The sequence below is a fragment of the Mauremys mutica genome, chromosome 6 (genome assembly GCF_020497125.1).
Source record: "Mauremys mutica isolate MM-2020 ecotype Southern chromosome 6, ASM2049712v1, whole genome shotgun sequence".
Lineage (NCBI taxonomy): Eukaryota > Metazoa > Chordata > Testudines > Geoemydidae > Mauremys > Mauremys mutica.
In genome coordinates, this window is record NC_059077.1 from 84133465 (window position 1) to 84156951 (window position 23487).

The following is a 23487-nucleotide window of genomic DNA, read 5'->3' on the forward strand; positions in this document are numbered from 1 at the left end:
GCTCCTAATCTAACAAAGAGAAAGAAAAGGGATGACTTGATTACAGTGTATAAATATCTACACGGGGAACAAATATTTAACAACAGGCTCTTCAATGTAAGTAGAGGAAGGTTAACACGATCCAATGGCTGGCAGTTGAATCTAGGCATATTCAGACTGGAAATAAGGTATAATTTTTTAATGCTGACAAAAATTAAACTTCGGGGCAATTTATCAAGGGTCGTAGAGGATTTTCCATCACTGACAATTTTTAAATCAATATTGGATATTTTCCTAAAAAGATCTGCTCTAGGAATTATTTTGGGGAAGCTCTATGGCTTGTGTTTTATACAGGATGTCAGACTAGATGATCACAACGATCCCTTCTGGGCTTGGAATCTTTGACTATGAGAGGAGAAATGGGGGGCCTGGGTCCATCTCACAGATGAATATTGCTTCCCATAAGCCCGCATAAGTCAAAATCACAGGATATTCAAGCCTCTGTTGAGGCTACTTTTGTTTTCCTGTGTAAGGGAATCCTCCTTCTTCAAGTGTCCCAATTGGCTATCATAATTCTAAGCAACTCAAAGCCTTCAAGATTGCATCTAAAACACCAGGGGATACAATAAAAATGGCAAAAGCATGCAGTTTCAGAAAGGTGATGGAAACACATCAGGCACTTATGCTTATGCCTATTTCTTGTAAAGCCTAAACGTGTTACTATTTCATCATATTTGTTAAGCACAGCAGCTTCCTTGCTCCAGGTACTTAAGTCAGATTTCCCATTTTAGTTTTCAGATGGCATCCAGTTACAGTAAGTGCATAATGGCTAACACACAGACAAAGTGAAGCCTATAACAGCTTCCCATGACCTAAAGTGGAATCTGCTCCAGATCAAATTTAAGCTTATTTTCCAGTGGGCACTCATCCAGACCACAAAAACCACCACAGTTCACAGACTGCTGCTGTGTAGCTTCAGTGTCCAAGGTTTTACAGTTTCATAACATTTACTCTTCACATAAAACAATTTATACACTATATTCAAAGCAAAATCCTGGTATTATTAAAACAGTGTTAATTTTAAAATTTCAAAGCCTACAAGCATCAGAAAATTCAGGGTTAAGGTTCCCTTGGCAGCCTTATACCCTGGCCTCCTGTAGCTACACGTTATGATAAAGTCTTCCATTACATGACCCCATAGCACTGGGCTCTGAGACACATGCTTATCATACAGCAATTTTTCTACTCCCGGAGAAATAATTTTTCACTAGATTTAATTTCAGTCAATGTGTTTCCGAGTGTAAGATGATTACTTGTGGGTAAGAAAGAATTCCCCCACCCCATATATAGTGTATTGAAATCTTTTCTGCAACATGGGCAGGGGACTACGCATGGATCAATGGTCAGATCCAGTATTTATTTATTTACATTTATTACACACGAAGACATGCATCGCATACAGACATAGGCATACATGAATATTTGTTTTACATGCAAAAAACCCACCAAGGAATCTTATATCATGTTTTCATCTCCAATTTATTTAGTTCTATTAGGTTATATTAGCTAAGGTGCAGAGGCTCTAGTACAGAATAGTAAGGCAGGGTACTTCGAATATGTATTTCAGATATGACTAAATAAGAAATTACAGTTTATATGACCTCTCATGGTATTTAACAATATAAGTGATCTAAAACATAGTCTATGTGTGTGACACATGCACAAAGGTGCAGAGTTATGGTTAAACACTATCTTAATTATACATTCCTTGATTTTGACAGCTTGATTTTGCAGCCTTAGTATGGCAATAATGTAGAAGGCCATAGCTACCTGTTGTGGGACATTTGTATTCAGATCCTGTATTTGCTACTTCTTTTGGCTGAAACACCTATGGGGCAGATTCTCACGAGCATACAGCCATCCTTACTAGCATAAAGGTGGGGGGAGCGCACAAGGACCCTCCACCCCAGCACAGGGACCTGTCAGAATGCAGGTTGGGGACTGCAGGGACTTGTCTCAATGCACTCCAGGCAGGGGACTCACATGGCCCCAAACTCCCTTCTCACTGGCCCACATAGTGGGACAAACATGCAATAGGGCTTACACTGTACTAGGAGTATGGTGTCCTCACGTGCATTAGAGAGTTCCCGAAGGTATTCTACATCCATAGACCAGTAGCTATTCATCATCATGAAGGCAAAATGCTTGCCAGAGTTCCTCCAGGGCTGGTCCTGCTGTACCCTGCCCCCCTCAATGGAGGCCAGTGTGCAATAAGCATCATAGATACCTTTATGTTTTACCTAGAATCTAATGAATGCAACTCCTGGGTGATGGAGCCATTAGTGCAAAGATTCACATATCTTCTTTGGGAACTAACAGGAATATAAATGAAAGAATAATTTTTCATTTTCTGTTTCTCATGATTTTAAGTGTACACCTGGAATACATGTATATTAGTAACATCTCAAAATGTTCTTACATTAGCACTACCGGCCGATCAAAAAGTTCATCTACAATCATGTCAATACTTTAGATCTGATTTATTTGCCTCCTGCGGGAGTTGTTGGACTGGGGGAGGAGATAGCTCAGTGGTTTGAGCATTGGCCTGCTAAACCCAGGGTTGAGAGTTCAATCCTTGAGGGGGCCATTTAGGGATCTGGGGCAAAAGTCTGTCTGGGGATTGGTCCTGCTTTGAGCAGGGGCTTGGACTAGATGACCTCCTGAGGTCACTTCCAACCCTGATATTCTATGATTTCAAGAACTATGTTACTAGCATTCAGAAGATATTTAAAACATACATTTTGAGTGTTTACTTTAAATGAAAACAAAATTTGGAGTACCACTATGTCCCTAGTGTGGTATAATATATATATATGAATGATGGTCATATACAATTTTCTTTAGATTGTGAAGCATCACATTCTGACATTTAATCATAATTCCCTGCAGTCATCTGTTCTGAATCATTTAAGCACAGATTATTAAGAAGGTAATTTGGGTGTTAGAGATTTGAAGCTATTTTGCATGTAAAGTGCTAGTCACTGAAGTCATAGAAACTGGATGTAATTATTTTATAAAAAATTGTCAGGAAATTTATAGGGCTTTGCTCTGACTAGATCTATTTAAATACACAGCCTTCTAAGATGGATCTGAACTGTGCATAATATTCGGCCTGTGGCATGTCAGAAAGGCATATGGGTGTATACTGCCATAAACGAGAATCTGGACAGGCTCAGGTTGCAAGAGGCAAACTGCATATCCTACTCCAATGCAGGCACCTGCCCCAGAGAGGATTTATTCTTAGGCAGCAGGTGGCAGTACCACATTACTCTCCCCCCACTATTGCACTTTATCCAGAGCTCCACAGAAACCCCGCTGATGGAGACTGAATGTGGTATGTATTGAATAAGTTTGTTTCACCACTGTCTTGACCCAACCCACTTCCTGGGCAGTGCCAGCTGGCTACAGCTCAGCTAGCTGAGCTGAAGTTGTAGGTGGCTTGTGCACTGTACTTTCCCACCAAACAGATTTTCCACTGCCACAGCTTGATCTTGCTGGTTTATGCCATACTTAGCATTCGTAGCATATTATAACAGCTCACAATGTGTTATGGGACTCACCAGTTGAGAAGTTCCTGAGGTGAAGGACAAAACCCCTTACTGCTAACATTTAATAAACTTCTGAAGTAAAACAGAACCCTGAAGTAGTTACGACACAGCTAAGTGTCAGGAAACTAGAACAGCAATATCCAAAACCAAAACCCTATGACAGCATAAAACAATTATCCCCAATGCAAGGGGAAGAGAATATTAAATTCCAAACAGAAAAGAGCTGAGAATATGCCACAGCAACAGCTATACCATTCTCACCAAGGTCATGTGTCATAACTGTCACAGTTCGGGGCAATTGCACTTGTATTCCCCCTCTGTGGTCCCTGGCTCCTAAGCCATCACCTCTTTTGGGTGGAGAGCCGTCTCTCCCTCTCCCCTCTGGGGATTTTCCACACTGTACAGTTCCCTGCCTACACTTATCTCCAGCAAGCCAGGCTGCCTAAACAAGCCAGTGTGTGTGCTTTGCTTTCTCTGTAAAGGCTATGAACAACATAATTGCCAGCAGTTATGAGCTACCTCACAGCTCTTTATAAGCAAGAACATTTATTCTGAAGATGAAAGCATTACAGAGAAAACATATAAAACTAAAGTTTCCTATACACATGCTAAAAGATGACCAGAGGTCACTCATCAGTCTTATGGAGGGCCAAAGTCCTTCCAACCCTTCCTAGGAAGGATTGGGGACTCCCTTGGACAGAGGGTCCTGTCCACTTACTGAATCAGACAGAAGGCCCTGAGTCCTTAAACATAGGTCATCTATCCAAAAGTCCTTCGTCTGTTGGTCTCTGGAGAATCCAGTTTGAACCAGCACATGTGAGCCTCTCCAGGTGGCAGCCCTTCTTTGAACGTGTTAAAGCCTGAGTGAATTTTCCCAATCATCCCACGCTGTTCTTAGTTCCTGGAGGAGCTGTCGTCACCCTCTCCCATGGAATTACACATCATCCCTGGCCCACAATGATACATACACTTAATATAGGAAGATCTCACAAAGATATTGCAGGAAATTGCTATATCTATCCATATCTGGGGGTCAGTCCAACACAAGGAACAGAGACAGCCAAACAAAATAATACCACTGTCTAGCACTTACATAGCACTTTTCATAAGTAGATCACAAAGGAGAACACTGGCTCAGTTTCTTGATAACATCCAAAATACTGTTGACAGTGCTTGTGCACAGAAGAAACACAAGTCTGCTTTGTGAGTAATAATGACAACTATGAGGAGCAGCAAACACGCCACCATATAAGTAGCTGTTTTCAGAAGTAGCAGCAGCTGTACAATCAGAAAGCCACAGTCATTCAGAAATGACAGCTATCAATAGATACTAGGGTTGCTGATTAATCGCAGTTAACTCACTTGATTAACTCAAAAAAATTAATCGCGATTAGATTAATTGCACTGTTAAACAATAAAATACCAATTGAAATTTATTAAATATTTTGGATGTTTTCTACATTTTCAAATGTATCTATTTCAATTACGACACAGAATACAAAGTGTACAGTGCTCACTTTATATTATTTATTACAAATACTTGCACTGTAAAAATGATAAACAAAAGAAACAGTATTTTTCAACTCACCTCAATCAAGTACTGTGGTGCAAGCTCTATCATGAAAGCGCAACTTACAAATGTAGGCTTTTTGTTAGGTAACTGCACTCAAAAAGAAAACAATGTAAAACTTTAGAGCCTACAAGTCCACTCCGTCTATTTCTTGTTCAGCTAAGAGAAATGTTTGTTTACAGTTACTGGAGATAATGCTGCCCATTTCTTCATTACAATGTCACCTGAAAGTGAGAACAGGCATTCACATGGCACTGTTGTACTTGACATTGCAAGATATTTATGTGCCAGATGCGCTAAAGATTCATACGGCTCTTCATACTTTAGCCATCATTCCAGAGGACATGCTTCTATGCTGATGACGCTTGTTAAAAAAATAATGTGTGTTAACCAAATTTGTGACTGAACTCCTTGGGAGAGACTTGTATGTCTCCTGCTGTTTTACCCGCATTCTGGCCATATATTTCATGTTATAGCAGTCTCAGATGATGACCCAGCACATGTTTATTTTAAGAACACTTTCACTGCAAATTTGACAAAATGCAAAGATACCACCAATGTGACACTTCTAATGATAGCTACAGCACTCAACTTAAGATTTAAGAATCTAAAGTGCCTTCCAAAATTTGAGAGGAATGAGGTGTGGAGCATGCTTTCAGAAATCTTAAAAGAGCAACACACTGATGTGGAAACTACAGAACCCAAACCACCAAAAAGTAAATCAACCTTCTGCTGGTGGCATCTGACTCATGATGATGAAAATGAACATGAGTCGGTCTACAATGCTTTGGATGGTTATCAAGCAGAATCTGTCATCAGTATGGACGCATGTCCCCTGGAATGGGGGTGAAGCATGAAGGGACATATGAATCTTTAGTGCATCTGGCATGTAAATATCTTGCGACCCCAGGCACAACAGTGCCATGCAAACACTTGCTCTCACTCTCAGATGACATTGTAAACAAGAAGCATGCAGCATTATCTTCTGCAAATGTAAACAAACTTGTTTGTCTGAGTAACTGGCTGAACAAGAAATAGGACTGATTGGACTAGTAGGCTTTAAAGTTTTACATTGTTTTATTTTTGAATGCAGGGTTTTTTGTACATAATTCTATATTTGTAAGTTCAACTTTCATGATAAAGAGATCACACTACAGTACCTGTATGAGGTGAATTGAAAAATACTATTTCTTTTGTTTATCATTTTTACAGTGCAAATATTTGTAATAAAAATAGAGTACTGTACATTTTGTATTCTGTGTTGTAATTGAAATCAATATATTTGAAAATGTAGAAAACATCCAAAATTTTAAAAAATGAATCGCACAATTTAAAAAATGAACCGTGCTTGATCACACTGTTAAACAATACTAGAATACCATTTATTTAATCGCTTGACAGCCCTAATAGATACCACTAAAAGGCAAAATAATTCCAACTTTTGTCATCTACCTTGATCTCCATACAAGACATTGTTTTGTTTTTCTTATAATTGGTTGTATTAGTTGATAGGTTTTTTCTAGTTGGTATCATGTTTTATTAGCATTTGATTTTCAAAATAAGGGAAGGTGTAACAACAGCGACTCCAATCCATATTACTGACCCATGTGACAGAGTTAGTAAGCTTTTGTAATTCTGATCCGCATGAGATGGTTGAGTGAGGAAACAAAGACCTGCATGCCCACGTAACACAATTTATTACACAGGTAGATCTCTGTTTTAGAGATGTGAAAACTGAAGTGCAGAGATTCAGTGACTTGCCCAAGTTGTCACAGAATGTGTGGCAGACATGAAAACAGAAATCACATCTGAATCCCACTCCTGTGTCGCTACTACAATACCATAAATTCTTTCCAGGAGCCTCTAGACTATGTAATTCTTCAGCTCATCTATTGAGGCTTGAGTGCAATTAAACTGCTTTGTTAACAGCCATTTTGGATCAAGCTACTGTACTATAGGCAGTGACTTCATTTCAATAACCGAACTACTTCAACAGAAATGTAAGTTCTACAGTAAAAGTAACCACAACTGTGTTTTAAGTGTGAATATTGATACCAGTTTTTAGGGCCACATTTTTATAAATAGGTACAGGCAATTGCACATGCTGCAATATGCATACACTCATTACAAGTGCAATCACAGTAACTGCACATGCAAGTAACAAAGTACACCTCTAACAAGCCAGCTGCACATATAATTGCATGTCCCCTTTTCTAAATATCTTGTTCATGTTGTACATAAATGTGTACAACTTAGTATTGTATATGAAACATTTATTCTTTTCAGAGCACAATTCTTACAAAAATGTAAACCAAATTATTTTTTGGATTGAAAGAACTATCTCCCCCCACCCCTGCATTATAAAATACCCATATTTGATCTAAGTTATTTTCCCATCAATTAATTTTCATATTAGACACTCAAATGTTAGAATAAACTAAGAGACAACACTAAACCTGGGATATTGAAAATAACTGGATTTGTCTTAAAAAGCAGCAAAGAGTCTTGTGGCACCTTATAGGCTAACGGATGTATTGGAGCATGAGCTTTCGTGGGTGAATACTCACTTCATCGGATGCAACGATTTGTCTTGAACTTCATTATGAAATGGGCTGAAAAAAACTTGAGTGGAAAAAAAAAAGTATCCCCGCTTGTGATATTAGCTGACTATCTTAACTACCTGGAGACCACGGCAATGAAGAAGGTTTTTGTGATATGGGTACTTGCCCACCAGAGAAATACGAGGAATCATAAGCGAGGCCTCCAACTTATTTTGCACGGGTGAGTGACTAGTTTCAATAAATGACATGCAAGAGTGAAAGGCTCCAAATTCCATTATCTTAGTTATTCAGTCCTCAAAAATTCTCTAATTATAATTTAAAACATATATGCGAAGCTCTGATTAAAAAACAACCTTCTTTAATAGCAGTCTTATTTGAGATTGCTGGGATCCACCCACACAGCATTAGAGGGACTGCTGGCAGAGTGACCGCCTGAGCCTCCCATATTTCAACAAGAGGGAAAAATACCCAGAGCTACATTTAACTTTAGGCACATCAGAATCCAAAAGAAAACAACTCAAGTGATTAAAAAAGGTGCAATTTAAAATTAGCATGAGTTAAATCACAGTAGGATGTGACAGAGCTAATGTGTACCTATACTCATGGATTGCAGTAGCTGTGAAGACAGCATTTGACTTAAAGATATGGATTAGTAAACCGTAAGTCATGCCCTGCAGTGTTGTACTATTGAAGTAACACATATCTTGTTTGGTTTTATGCCTCTATGATCACAGCAGAATCCCTAGTATGAGTCCACTCAAGTCACAACAAATATGGGCCCCCTTATGATTACAAACAAGGCCAGGGTTTAAATTACACTAAGATCCTACATTTACACCACCACTATTTCCGTCTTGCTTATTGCACAAAAACATAGGTTAGAATATCTTACAGTATGCCCCAAGGCCAATGGTCACAATAAGATATAATGGAATGCTGTCCCATAATGTATACTACTAACACCAGTAAATTTTCCTAAGCTGTATTTGTGCAACTGATGAATTTATTACCTGAGCTTTAAGATCAGTCATTCATATCTAGACATCAAAAGGTGTGTGCACCAGATGTAGACTCATCTGAATCACTTAGATTATATTTTTTCCATAAAAAATTATCATTTTGTTTCCAAAGAGAACTTTCATGAACTTCTTTCTTTTTTGTCAAAGCAACAGGAGGTGCTCTTTCACACAACTCCTCTATGACTGCCATGTCTGTGAGCTTTCTGAGACTCTCATCATTCTGCTCATCCAGTACATCCCAGAAGTCTTTTGGTCGTTCTTTTGCTTTTTCTGCAGGCCCTGAAAGAGATCTTGGCAGCTCTGTAGGCCTGTTTCCATTACTTTTGAAGAGGTCATTGAGAACAGAGGTGTCTCCTAGTAAGTCTACAAAAGAGTTTTTCTTGTAAGTCTGAGTTTCTCTCTCTCTGTTTTCTGACTGAGACAGGGATCTTTTTCTTGGAGATTCTGTCCCCTCTGAGTCCTGCTGTCCTTTAGTGATATTTACAGAGCACACTTCAATTATTTCTGATTTACTGCTTACTGAGTCAGTTGCCATAAAATCTTTGAATGGTTGACTGTTTCTCCCACTGATGCTATTTTGGGTATTGACAGTGGACAACTGTTTATCTTTTGAATTAAGGCACACAGCATCCTGTATGCAGAAATCATTGTGAAACTGTTTTGCTTCTCCTTTGTGTCTTTTTTGGCTACATATTTCTGCAGTCACGAAGGGAGGATCTTTAGCTGAAGGACCAGACCTTGATTGTCCACATTTTATCATGGCTCTTCTCTTTCTACGACGACTTGTATACACCTCTTCTTCCTCACACCCATCTGAAACATGTACTGGAACTTTGACTGGAAATAGGTCCTCTAACTCTGGATACTTTCTAGCATAAAAATCTCTCAACATTTTCTGTCGTGCTTCTGAAGTGGCTTTTGCAATATATTCTGCAAGTTCTTCAACTGAAGCCATGTTAAAGTGGGATACCATTTCTTCAAACTGTTTCCTATAGCCAACAATAAAGAAAAACAATTATCTTGTCTTAAATTTTTTTAAAAAGGCACAGAGTATAAAATAAAGATACAATCAATTCATTCAGTTTAATTGGCTTATATAACACAAACCTAGAAGAGAACTGAAAGTCATACCCTTATTGGTAACAGTACTAGTTCTGATTTCAATTGCAAGGAAAAGACCAAGAGCAAAATATTCAAAGTTGCCAAAGTGACACAGGTCTTGTCTACATCATGGTGGGGTAATAAGCTCTACATGGGCGTGCTTTCCAAAGTGCACTAACGTGTTGCTGATTAATAGGTCCCGTAGACCCTGCTGGTGTGCCTTAACTCAGCGCTGTTTGAAACAGCTCTAGGTGAAACCACACTATGGAAACTTTAGCATGCACCAGCATGCTACAGGGTCTACAGGGACCAATTAATGCACAACACATTAGTGCATTTTAGAAATCACAATGCTGGAGAGAACATTTCCCCCACGTGCAGACAAGCCCTTAGTAGTCCAATTTTAAAAAGTGACTTAGGCACTCAGGAGCCTAAACTTTATTGAAAGGCAATGGGACTGAGGCCCAGTCCTATATCTAAAATGTAGATCGACCTAACTAAATCATTCAGGGGTATGAAAAATGCACATCCTTGAGAGATGTTGTTAAGCCAGCTTAAGACACAGTGTACACATCACGAGGTCGCCAGAAGAATCCTTCTGTCAACCTAGCTACTGCCTCTCAAGGGGGTGGATTTATTACACTGCTGGAAAAACTCCTCCTGTCACTGAAGCAAGTGTCCACAGCACACTGCTGCAGCTACATCACTGTAGTGCTTGTAGCATAGACTTACTTTTAGGCACGTAAGGGCCAGATTTTTAAAGGTATTTAGACACTGAAGATTCATAAAGGCACCTAGTGGGATTTTCAAAAGTGCCTAACACCCACTGAACCAAAATCATTTAAAAAAATAATCTCACTTGAAAAGTTGAAGGCATAATTTATGGCATACCACCATGTGTCACATTAAACTTGGGAGTAAAATGTTCCTGGCAGGCTCTTAACATGTACAGATGAGAGTTCTAATACTACACTGTCACTGGCTCCGATATCGAGTGCTACAATAACACACTGCTATGTTCTTCCGCCCAATTCCAGAACAGAGAGTAACTTAAAATCTCGAATATTAAAAAGGTCTCTGACTAAACCGGACACATGTAATACATTTGCTATAGATTTGATCCTTGGAACTAAAGCTTGAAACTAGCTCAACTCCTTTGGGTGCAGATGGTAAGCAGCCATTTTTGCAGGCTTCTGAGAGAGTTCAGCTCTGGGAACAGAGAGCAAGCTCAGATACAGAGGCCCATTAGGAACTTCTCACAACTCTTAAAATGTTGGGCTGCAGCTCATGGAGAATCATTGGGCTATCCAGAAATTACTGAAATGTTCCTTTAGCAATGAGTTTCTTTCAATGCTTGGATTTTAACATTCACAGTTAATTTGGGAGAGGAAGTGGGATAACATTTTGCTAGATATTGGTAAGGGTATAAATAGTTTATGGTTTGATATCTACCTTACTTAAATTCCTCCCCTCATGAGAGCGAAGGAGAGAGAACTAAAACTAGATTATAATTTGATAAAATATACTGTATGGTGATAAGGCAGGAGACATACATATAGTTCTAAAAACAAAACATTAAGTCCAATGTTTGGGCAATTCATTAACAGAGCTCGAAAAGTGAAAAGTATCCTAAACTGGATATTTATTTTTACTCATTTAAAGAACAATAGAAAGAGATAAACCCATTTGTGCACTCAGTAATTCATACTGAAATGCTATCTGGTCTGATGGAGGGGAGCTTGGGTGAAAGATCTTACCAAATTAGAACAAAAACCATCCATGCTATTAGAAGTATGTATTGAGAATATAAGACAAAATCTTTATACTGAATTTTCAGACATAAAAATTGATGTTATAAACAAAATCTTTTTTCAAAATTAAGTTATCTTAGAACATTGTGAACCTTTAAGGCCAGCCTATGCTTGTTTTGGATACAATACTTTAAACAATTTGACTTAAATAAACCTATAAGTACCAAAGGCCATGGAAATCCTAAATCATGGTAATAATGGACACATTGCAAAGAATTAATCTAGTATTTATGGACTGCTGAACTCTGAGCTTACCTGGCTACAGTAACAACTTGGCTATTAATGTCTTGTAAAAAATAAGTAATTTTTTTTTGGTAAGGAACTTCCTATTCTCACCAACACTTGTCTATACTTTCACACAGTTTTACCACCTTAGACAGTGGAGGAATAGAGAAACTTTAAAATCTTGTATTTACAGAAACCATAAGGAAAAGCCACGGGATTCAATCTCCTCTGCAATCTAAGCGGCTGCTGATGACCAAGTTGTGTGCAACAGGAACATTAATTAAAAAGTATATATAACGTTTCAAGACAACAAGCTATTTTGGAAGGAAAGCTGCATATAAAATATTTTAAAGCTAAATATCCTGCAGTAAAGTTAAAACATGTTATGAATTCAAGAGAAAACTTCAGGCGAGCAGGTATTGACATGCCGTACATAATTTGTGAGGCACAACAAAAAGCTGGGCACATTCTATCTAGGAAGTTACATCTGCCACGACTTATTGTTCTTACATGCTTTTTTATTTTATTTCTAAAACTACAGTAGGGATTCTGAAGTAAGAAACACTTACTGATAAAATAGTTCTCCCGATGTACTATAGTGCAAAGTAGCAACAAGGATTTTTCTAGGCTTATCTAGTAATCTAGTTTGCTGATACCTATGAAAGATTCACAGGCATAATTGATGTCATACTCATTTTCTTCCTTCTATCCCTCTATTGTTAGACAATAGACAGCTCAAGCTTGAGTGGTGGGAATAGTGAAAATGGTTTGAGTGGTAGCATACACACAAAGTAGAGAGAGTTTACATGTACTTTCTAAGGTTTATACTTAGCCTGGTTGAACACGTAATATTTTCCACAGACAGCAACATTGCGTGCTTTCCACAGGCTGCTCAAACAATGTGTATCAACCCTAAACTGGAGGGACCATCTTTACGAATGACAAATAGTACAGTGCCCATACCCACCATTCAATCTTCGGCCTATCCACTGAGACTGCCCACAAGGGTGCCAATCAGAGTATTTTGGGGACATGGATACTTGACTCTTTTGGCACTGCAAGGAGATCATTAGTCCATTTCGTGTAGATAGTATAATAGAAAGTAACTTACTGTCAGTACCACTCTGCATTGAACTTGAAGCAAAAGAATGAGGTGAAAAACTCCATTATTCTACTTCCAATCCCCTATCCATTCAGTCTCCTAAGTATTATTTAGAAATCCAAAGCATCAGACATCTTGAATATTTTTATTCACTAATATAGCTATATTTTAGTCAATTCAGCTTTAAATTCTGATATCCACTCTTCCAATGTACTTTAAAGCCCATGGGACCCAACTATTTTTTTCTCCTGAAACATTCCTTCTTCCCCCCCACCCCCACGTAAACTATTTTGCCTTGGGAATTCCCTAAGATTCTCCATGCCATTAAACCTTCCACATCTTAATTTTCTAAAATGAGGCTCAGAAAATGGGAGGGTTTAACCTTAAACTAGCATACTTAATACTGCAGCTGCAGTGTGGTCAGACCTGCTGACGGCAATTCCAGGCTGCAGAGCAGAACAGTCAATGGGCCCACATCCATGCACAAGCTGCGCCCGTGTGGATACGGTCCACCTGACATTTGGGCAGTGCTGCGCCTGTGCTGGCTGGTGCCCAGTGATCTGCAGGCTGCGCTGCTGGTGCACTCTTCTGGCACGGCCAGGGCTTCCACATGACTGCCCAGTAGGATTGGGTGAGTTTGGGTGGTGGTGGAGGGTTTAAGGGTTCGGGCTCTGGGAGAGAGTGTGGGTGCGGGGGTGTGTGTGCAGGTATGGGAGGGAGTTTGCGTGCGGCAGGGGATGCAGGGTGCAGGCTCTGGGAAGGAGTTTGGGTGCGGGGGGGGGTGCGGGCTCTGGGAGGGAGTTTGGGTGAGGGTGGGGGTACAGAGTGCAGGCTCTGGGAAGGAGTTTGGGTGCAGAAGGAGGTGTGGGGTGCAGGCTCTAGGCTGGGGCAGGGGGTTGGGGTGCAGGAAGGGGCCAAGGGGTCAGTGCTTACCTCGGGTAGCTCCCGAAAGTGGCCAGCACACCTCTCTAGCAGTGGCTCCTAGGCAGGGAGCCCAGGAGGTCTCTGTGTGCTGTTGCCTGCAGGCACCGCTCCCACAGCTCCCATTGGCTGCAGTTCCCGGCCAATGGGAGCTGTGGAGTCAGCGCTCAGGCTGGGGACAGTGCACGGAGACCCTCCTCCCAAGGGGCTGCACGGATGTGCTACCGGCCACTTCCAGGAGCAGTGCGGAGCAAGGGTGGGCAGGAAGCCTGCCTTAGCTTTGCTGCGCTGCAGGTGGTGGTTCCTGGGGGCCCCGGGGCCTTTGCCAGAGCATGCTTCTAGCAAAGTGCAGAACTATCAAGATTGCCATGCTTCAGAATACATACTAAGTTCCCTTTGCCCAGTCTTTGATGGCTATTCATGTTGAAGTTAGGGGTCCTGTGGGCAATTTTAAAAGAAAGATAGCACTTAACCCTGACTTCTCAGCCAAATTTACCTTAACAATAAAAACATCACACAGAATACGTTCTAATGGCCTAGATTGTGAGGGAGTCATAAATGAGCATATGTCCACTGCATTACCTATATCTAACTCATTGGCAAGTCAGTCACTTTGGTGTATACCTTTAGAAAGTTGAAATCTCCAGCCATTTAAAACTGAAAACAATCTTCAAGAATATGATTGTACCAGACTAGACCTTGAGTCTCAAACATATTGCTGTTGGTTCTTTTAGACTAAACACTTTCTATAAAATGCAGCAGGTTTGTAAAGAGGTCATCTTTTCTCCTAGCTGAGTACTAAATGCAGCCAACACTCCTGTTTTCCCTTCCCCATCCCCACAGTTGGGCCTCTTTTCAATAAAAGCTTGAGAGTTTCCAGCATGTAGCTGCAGCATCTCACACAAGTCTGTTTGCAACCAGCTACTGTTTTCCCCAAGATTATTTCCAGCCACTCTCAGCTTTGGTTGAATATTTGGCTGCAAAATTTCATATTTTCAGATTTCTGTCCACAGATATTGGCACCATTCTAAATGGAAGGTTAAAACACAGGAACTAAGAGGCCCTGGCTCTAATTTTACATGAAATAAGGCTGTTTTGCTTATTAATCATTTCTAAATCCATTTTCAAGGCTGTTAAAAATCTGAAGATGTAGTATCACTATCAAGCGAGACTATATAAGTGATACTCTGACACTTCACTTTAACTCTCTAAAAAAGATAGAGCTTTCCCAATCTAAATAAATAGTTTATCCAAATATTCAGCTGCTCCACTTTTTCCTCTCCTCTCTCACACCCATAAAAAACGATCAATTTTTAGAAGTACAAAACTAATATGAAGAGATTTAGTGAAAAAAAATCTGTATTAAAATATTCTTAAGAGTTACATACACTGTGCATTTTGCATATAACTGCAAAGAATCCCATGGGTAGGGTGTATTTAAAAACTCACTATACATTTATCAAATATATTTTAAAAATGTCAATCCACGTAGGCTCATTTTCAAATTATTGGGAAAGACCTTTAAATAATTCAGACCAAGCTTCCAATTTCAGATCAGCAGGGTGTTTTTGTTTTGTTTTAACCACTATGTAGATAATCTACTATTCAGTGTGGACAGTGAACCAGTCTGTTTCTGTTAAAAACAGAATTCAGAAGTTAACATATTTTGAACATCTACAACAGCATCTGTTTTAATATCGTTAGGTATATGTCATGGGCCTCTCCCAGTAGCAGCTATCCAGACTCCAACATTTACAGAAGGATGCTGTATCCCTTCTTCCATGGAGAAAACAGTTTGATTACAAGTACATCCTCAAACAATTTTACTGGCTCCCCACTTATTTCAGGATCCAATCTGATATTGACCTCCTTGTTTCTAAAATGCACTTGCTTCAGCTGATTTCATAAAATCTCTCTCTCAGCGCCTTGCTTAGTTAGCAGTGGCCTATTCCTTTCGATTCCTGCATGCTCTTTGACCATTGTTACTATGAGAACTTTCTCCTCTGCAGTTCTTGCCATCTGCTACAATGTTCCTCTTTCTCTGCACTATTATAATTTAAATGTTGCTAATTAGTATTAAATAGTGAGGAGGGACAGGGTGGAGTGGAGTGGGGGATGAGGGGGGGGGGAAGAGAGAGAGAGAATGAACAAGAATGAGTCTTTTTCCAAACTGGGGATTTGCAGGGGGAGCGAGAGAGATGTGGGAGGGTGGGGAAGAAGCAGTAAAGAAAAATATCCTGTTTTGAAAACTTGAATCTGTGTTTAAAAAAACAACAAAAAACAAACGTTTTAGTCCCTGTACAATCCCTCAGGTGAAAGAGACTAAATCTGGATAATACCAGTAGCCAGTCTTCAATCCACGCTATAAAATCTAATTTTATACAATTTAATAAAATAAGCTGCAGTACTGTACAGTGCACATACCATGAATCCTGCTAGGATGACATCTGCAGAGATATGTAATGCATGACATGTTGATTCAACATGTTGAAATGGTTTGCGGGTGGTTCCATTTGAGCTCAGCCTCAAGACTGATGGCTGTAAATTCCCATTTAAGTTTCAACAAGAATTGGAATATCAGATTTGTTTAAAGTCCAAAATTCTGATTTTCAGCAAGTCATTTATTTTATACATCCTGATTGGCAGTGAAATAGACTACTGTCTGGGTACATTCTCAAATTAGCAGGAAAAGGGAAATCTTTCAAAGCCTCACCCCCTCAAGGAGAAGACTACACCTTCCTTCCCTCCCACACGCTGGCACCTGCTGTTAAACACATTATAGATTCATCACTTGCCAAAATTCCATTTGTAAAATAAACACTGTTCAGATTTAAATAAAAAATTTTAAAAAAGAACTTCCTGTATCTGATAAAAAAACAGAATGAATTTTTCCTTAAGTACATTTTCACAGCCAAGTCATAAACTACACCTGACAGACAACAAATCACAACACCTTGCACATTTTTGAATGGTTTTAAATATTCACTTCCCTAAAATAGGTAACAGGTAACACTGCATTTTCCAAAAATTAGAACTTCAATCTCTTGTCAACATGACTGTTTGTTCCATAATGAGTTTTTAAAAAAATAAGTGTTTACTTATTTAAAGAGAGTTACAGTCCTAGCTAGAAGCAGCAAAGAATCCTGTGGCACCTTATAGACTAACAGACGGTTTGCAGCATGAGCTTTCGTGGGTGAATACCCACTTCTTCGGATGCAAGTCACTGTAATAAGGGCACTGTAATAAGTAATAAGTAAAATCTTTAAACATTTCATCTCTATTTTGGAATAAGTGAAATTCAGGCTTTTCAAAGTTAAAGGACTGCTAAAAATATCATTTCAATACAATTTTTGCTAGTAAAGACCAACTTTTCACATATCAACAAGTTACTACCCTCTTTGTCGATTTAAAAGCAAGACAAACTGTGTGTTCTTTAAGTAAACAACTTATATAAAACCTACTACCTAAGATTTCAAACTACTTCACAAATTCTGGATGCACTAGGAGTGTTTCCATAGTTAAGGAAGAGGTGAGCTTTGCACTTAAAGCAGGGATTCAACTTTTTTGTAATGTATGAAGAATATATTGCATCCTCCCGAAGCACTTAGTCTGAGTTAAAACGTCAGAGAATCTAAATGCGTAGAAGTACCCAAACAATCTTAAATCTACCTAGTAGTGACAGCATTAAAAATATGAAAAAAAAAAATCAAATACATTTTAAAAGTCAGTTTCTTCTAATCTGAGACACCCGGCACAAAATATGTATCAATTATAATTGCATAAATATTGCTTTCCCATCCTTTAACAATGTTTGGATTTCTTTTAAATCTAACCTTAACCCTTAATTTCATGGGTTTATAATGTTTGTTTTGAGATTAATTAAATCCAGGAATTTTTAAAATTTTAAATGTACTAATAAGCACTTTCATCCTCAACTCCACATTAATAGTTTTTATCTGAGAATATTCACTGAGTCTTAACACCCTTGTGAGGAAGGTAGGAGGGTACTGATCTGCTTTTTTCAGATTAAGGAAAATACAGTTGTGTATGGCCACATGACTTGAGGGGCCACATCTGTAGTCCTTAATCAGGCAAAACTCCCATTTAAATTGCTGAGAGTTCTGACTAACAACTGCACAACTGGACCCATAAAAAACAAGATTCTAATTGCACATACTGCACAGTGTCTAAACTGTGGTTCTCAACCTATTTACCACAGTAGGCCACATATGCTGCTCACTATATGTTATGTGGGCCACACCCACACAATATATGTAATATCTGTATGGCCCTGAGGATGTCACATGGGCTGCAACTGTATGCTGACTGGGCCACAAGCAGCCTGCTGGCTGCAGATTGAGAACCACTGCTCTAAACCAAAGCAAAATGGACCAAAATCCTTTCCTGATGTGAAGCTATTGACTTTACACAAGTTACGGTGGAATTATTTTGGCCCTATAAATCCAGTTGGAGGTCCTCAAACTACCTCAATTTGAAATTTATCAAAATTGTCAACTTCCACAATATTAACTGAAACACAAAAACAACATGTGTGCCGTTTTAAGTAATTCACGTCTATATTTTAATTCAGCAAGTATGGCAAAAGTGTAGTGCTGTATAAGCTACAGTATAAAGGCAAAGTTTCCAATTACTTCTGCTCTTGTCACAGAAAGTCATCAATAACCGAGCCCTGCCTTTTGCCCACCTGTGTCTGACTTAAGTTTACTTGACAAAACAAAAAAATTACACGACTTCCTAAAGTAAAGTTCTCTGTAATCTCTATTTCTTCCTCATCCTCCCACCTTACGAGTCTCACCTGCGAATGCTTTTGGGGGTCTCTCCAATCAAGAAGGTGGTTGCACCTATTCTGTGTACCTTTTTTTTCTTCTGAATTGCAGGATGTACAATACAAAGGTGAGACTGCTTACTGTTGTCACTTATTTGCTGTTCTCTCTTAATGTTCTTTTTTGCTGATATGGCTTCTTGGGTTTCCGTCTCTCTCTAACAAAAAGAGAAATAGAAAACATTATTTGTCCATATTTCATAGGGCTTTTTTCCCCAATATGTAGTAATTCTGTTCTGATCACTCTAATTTCACAATTAGCCATGGTGTAGCAGTTAGTTTGCTAGCCTGGGAGTCAGGAGACTCAACATCAATTCCCTGACATGTCACAAACTTCCTGTGTGACTTTGAGCAAGTCACTGTCTCAGTTCCCCACCTGTAAAACTGGGATAACAGCACTTCCCTACCTCACAAGGGTGTAGTGAGGATAAATATATTGAATCTTTCACTAAATGCTAGTACAATGCCTGGCAAAATGGGGCCCCAATCTCAGTTGGAACCTGCATCATAATACAAAGAACCTATTCACACATTAAAATTATTGTAGTGACTCAAATACATCCTCATTTCTTCCTTGCTTCATTTAGCAAGATTACATGGGCCATCTAAATTTCTATTTAGTTTCTGTTTATTAATGGTTTTGTTACATGTATACTTGCCCTGTGCAGAATTTTCAGTTACTTACTATCCAAGTTTGATTTTCAATCTATGATATTTTCCTCAATCAATTTTTATTTGATGCATGCCCATTTCCTAACTTCCATTGGACTGTCTGCAATGTTCTTAGACCCTAGGATCTCACATCTGTTCTCATTATATTACTTTGGCAAAATACAGACCCAACTTGCATGGATGGGGAGGCTCTGACAATGAAAATAAACAAATTAAGAGACCAAAGATTTAAAGTTTTACTTTGGCAAGGTAAGTGCACAACTCCAATCATCATCAATGCTGCAGTGAACTCTTACATAGACTACCAAAACTGAAGTCAAGGCTCTAACTAAGTTAAAAAAACAAGGTCTTCAGTTCTCAAAAGGAATTTTATAATGATATTACTCAGCAAACAGACAAGTTATAAATAACACCTAATATATTCTAAATATTTTAAAAATATTATTGTGTATATGTTTAAATATTTACCTATTGTATAATTATTGTTTGAATACAAATGGATATAGAGTTTTAATTTAAAAGGTGTAATACATTTTAAGAGAAAGCCTAAAGGTTGGCTTCAAAATAATTTATTTTGATGGGTCAGATATTTAAATGCAAAATATTTGCAATAGAAAGAATGCTCTCAGTAAATGTCTAGTATTCATCTTTCTTCCTCAGGGAATCAGGAGTGATATTAAAATTATATCATTTAATTAACGCAAACAAACCTAGCTGGTGTTCAGTACTAGTCTAGTCATGTCAATGTCTTCCTTAAAAGTACTTTATAACTCCCTAATTTTTCATCCATTTATTTCCTTTCATTAGAGAACATGGAATAGATGAGGCAGCAATGCTTTGGTTTACACATCTGTTCAAACACAAAAGATTAAAACTCTCTCTCTTTGGGAAAAAGCCAAATCTTGTAAACACACTAAAAGTCATAAACTTGCTAGTCTTTGCAAAGAACCAGAATTACTGTAAAAACATACTGCTTACTGTAAATAAACTCTCACAAATGGCATCTGTAATTCTAAAAGGACAAAAACTTTTAAATGTGTTTACAAAAGTCTGTGAAACTCTTATCCTGCCCAAACTAACTGGTCATGGTTTCTGCATGGAGGTAGAAAAAGTTACCGTAAACACAGTTTCCCAAGCGCTAATGCTAGCGGAAGCCTAAAGCAACTATGAATTACCTTTGAATGTCTTAATTCAGTCTTCTGGACAAAAGCCAACTGGTAAAATGGACCCACCACCAACTTATGTTGATATAGAACTACTGGCATTATTTGAATTTGTGAAAATGTTCATAATTTTATCAAATTCAAATCCAAGTCTAAACCCAAATAACACTTTTCAAAAATGACAAACATTAACTTTTAGGCAAGAATAGAGGGTTATAGTGTAGCTTTTCTTAAGAAACCTTCAAACTCTCTCAGGGCCTTATCCAAAGACCATTGACTTCTATTATAGCTGGGATAAGGCTTAAATGCAGCAATATGTTTTGCATGTAGGGAAGTGAAAATATTCCATGAATCATTTGACACAATTTGAAAAATTCGTTTGTTGTTTGTTTACTTTCAAATATCAATTTTTCATATTAGAATTACTGTTAAAATAACCAAAAACTTCACAGGAATATTTTGGCTGCTCCTTTCTTGTTTTGTTTGTGCTTTGAATTGGATTTCTATGTATTACTCTCATCAAGCCTACTCTCATTTCTTCCTTTTCACTCTCACATTGCTGATGTTCTTTCCAGTCCCCTCTCTTCATGGCTGCTTGGCTTCTTCTCTTACCCTCTGGCTTCAAGCCTATTTCATCCCAGCAACTTCCTTTCAACAGCTGCCCTTTTCTTGTTCCTCAAGGGCCTTTCCGCTCCACCTTCAAACCCACATCATTTGTTATAAGCCCTCCTGCACCAAATTCCATGCTGACATTACACCATTGGCCTCTTTCATTTGTATTATCTCATATATTGTATACATCTGAATTAGGCACCATTTTTGCAAAGACCGATTGAACAATCATATCCTTTTATAGGATTGGACCTTAAGATTGCAAACTCCTTGGTACAGAGACCATCATGTTTGTAAAATGCCATGGTCACTTACAAGTACTCCACAGAATACTCTGACTTTGGAATAAGATTTATGTCTTAAAAAAAAAAACAGTTTAAAAAAAAATCAGTAAGAGGACCAAAAAATGCTGCCATGGCTAAACAGAGTAAAAGAGGCAGTTAGAGACAAAAAGACATACTTTAAAAATTGGAAGTCAAATCGTAGTGAGGAAAATAGAAAGGAGCATAAACTCTGGCAAGTCAGATGTCAAAGTATAACATCTGAAGAGCAAGTAGCTAAATAAAAAACTAAGTAATTTTTTCAAAAAATACATCAAAGCAGGAAGCCTGACAAATAGTCTGTGGAGCCACTGGATGATGGAGGTGCTAAAGGAGCACTCAAGGAAGACAAGGCTGTTGCGGAGAAGGTAAATGAATCTGTTGCATCTGTCTTCACTGCAGGGGATGAGAAGGAGATTCCCACACCTAAGCCATTCTTTTTCAGAGACACATCTGAGAAACTGTCTCAGATTGAGGGGTCAATAGAAGAGATTTTGGAACAAATTTATAAATTAAACAGTAATAAGTCACCAGGACCAGATGTTCTGAAGGAACTCAAATATGAAATTACAGACCTACTAACTGTGCCATGTAATCTATCACTTAAATCAGCATCTGTACCAGCTGACTGGAAGATAGCTAATGCAATGATCATTTTAAAAAAAGGCTCCAGAGGTGAGCCTGACAATTACAGGCCAGTAAGTCTAACTTCAGTATCAGGGACATTGGTTGAAACTATAACAAAAAGAATTATCAGATACCTAGATGAATACAAGATGTTGGGGAAGAGTCAACATGGCTTTTGTAAAGGGAAATCATACCTCACAAAATCTATTAGAATTCTTTAAGAGGGTCAACAAGCATGTGGACCAAGGTGATATGGAGTACTTGGACTTTCAGAAAACCTTTGACACGATCCCTCACCAAAGGCTCTTATAAGCAAAGTAAGCAGTCATGGGATAAAGAGGTTATATAATAAGAGGGAAGGTCCTCTCATGGATCAGTAACTGGTTAAAAGATAGGAAACAAAAGGTAGAAATAAAGGGTCCGTTTTCTCATCGGAGAGAGAGGTAAATAGTGTCATCCCCCAAGGATCTGTATTGGGACTAGTGCAGTTCAACATAGTCATAAATGATTTGGAAAAGGGGGTGGCAAAGTTTGCAGATGATACAAAATTATTCAAGACAGTTAAGCCCAAAGCTGACTGAGAAGAATTACAAAGGGATCTCACAAAAAATGGGCCACAAAATGGCAGATGGAATTCAATGATATGATAAATGCAAAATAACGCACAATGGAAAACATCATCCTAAACATACATACAAAATGACAGGGTCTAAATTAGCTGTCACCACTCAAGAATGAGATCTTGGAGTCATCGTGGACAGTTCTCTGAAGATATCTGCTCAATGTGCAGCAGAAGTAAAAAAAAAAAAAAAAAAAAAGCTAACAACGTTAGGAACCATTAGGAAAGTGACAGATGCTAAGACAGAAAATATCATAATTCCACATACAAGTCCATGGTATGCCCACATCTTGAATATTGCATGCAATTCTGGTCGCCTTATCTCAGAAGCAGAGAGATTAGAATTGAAAAAGTACAGAGAAAGGCAACAAAAATGATTAGGGGTATGTAGTTTTCCATATGAGGAGAGATTAAAAAGACAGACTGTTCAGCTTGGAAAAGAGACAAAAAAGGAGGGATATGATAAAGGTCTATAAAATCATGAATGGTGTGGAGAAGGTGAACAGGGAAGTGTTATTTATTTCACATAACACAAGAAGCATGGGTCACTCAGTGAAATTAATAGGCAGCAGGTTTGAAACAAACATGAGGAGGTACTTCTTCATACAATGCACAGTCAACCGGTGAAACTTATTGCCAGGGGATGTTGTGAAGTCCAAAAGTATAACTGCGTTAAAAAAAGAATTACATACGTTCCTATTAGCTAAGATAGTCAGAGATGCAATTCCATGCTT

The 23487-nt window shown here is 38.5% G+C and overlaps 1 protein-coding gene across 7 annotated transcripts in view; it reads right to left on the bottom strand.

Annotated features, from left to right (window-relative positions):
• The window catches only part of ERCC6L2 (ERCC excision repair 6 like 2), a 173655-nt gene that overhangs the window by 68424 nt on the left and 81744 nt on the right, over positions 1-23487 (bottom strand). For 4 of the 7 annotated variants that reach the window (XM_045020538.1, XM_045020536.1, XM_045020543.1 and 1 more), the window contains 2 exons: positions 18714-18898; positions 8060-9726 (listed from right to left, as the gene is read on the bottom strand). In XM_045020538.1, the coding sequence (XP_044876473.1) occupies positions 8763-9726; positions 18714-18898 (1149 nt within the window). In that variant the 3' untranslated portion in view covers positions 8060-8762. Of the gene's footprint in view, positions 1-1499; positions 4535-8059; positions 9727-18713; positions 18899-23487 lie in introns of those variants that run through there. The other 3 variants (XM_045020537.1, XM_045020539.1, XM_045020540.1) reach the window with 2 other exon arrangements.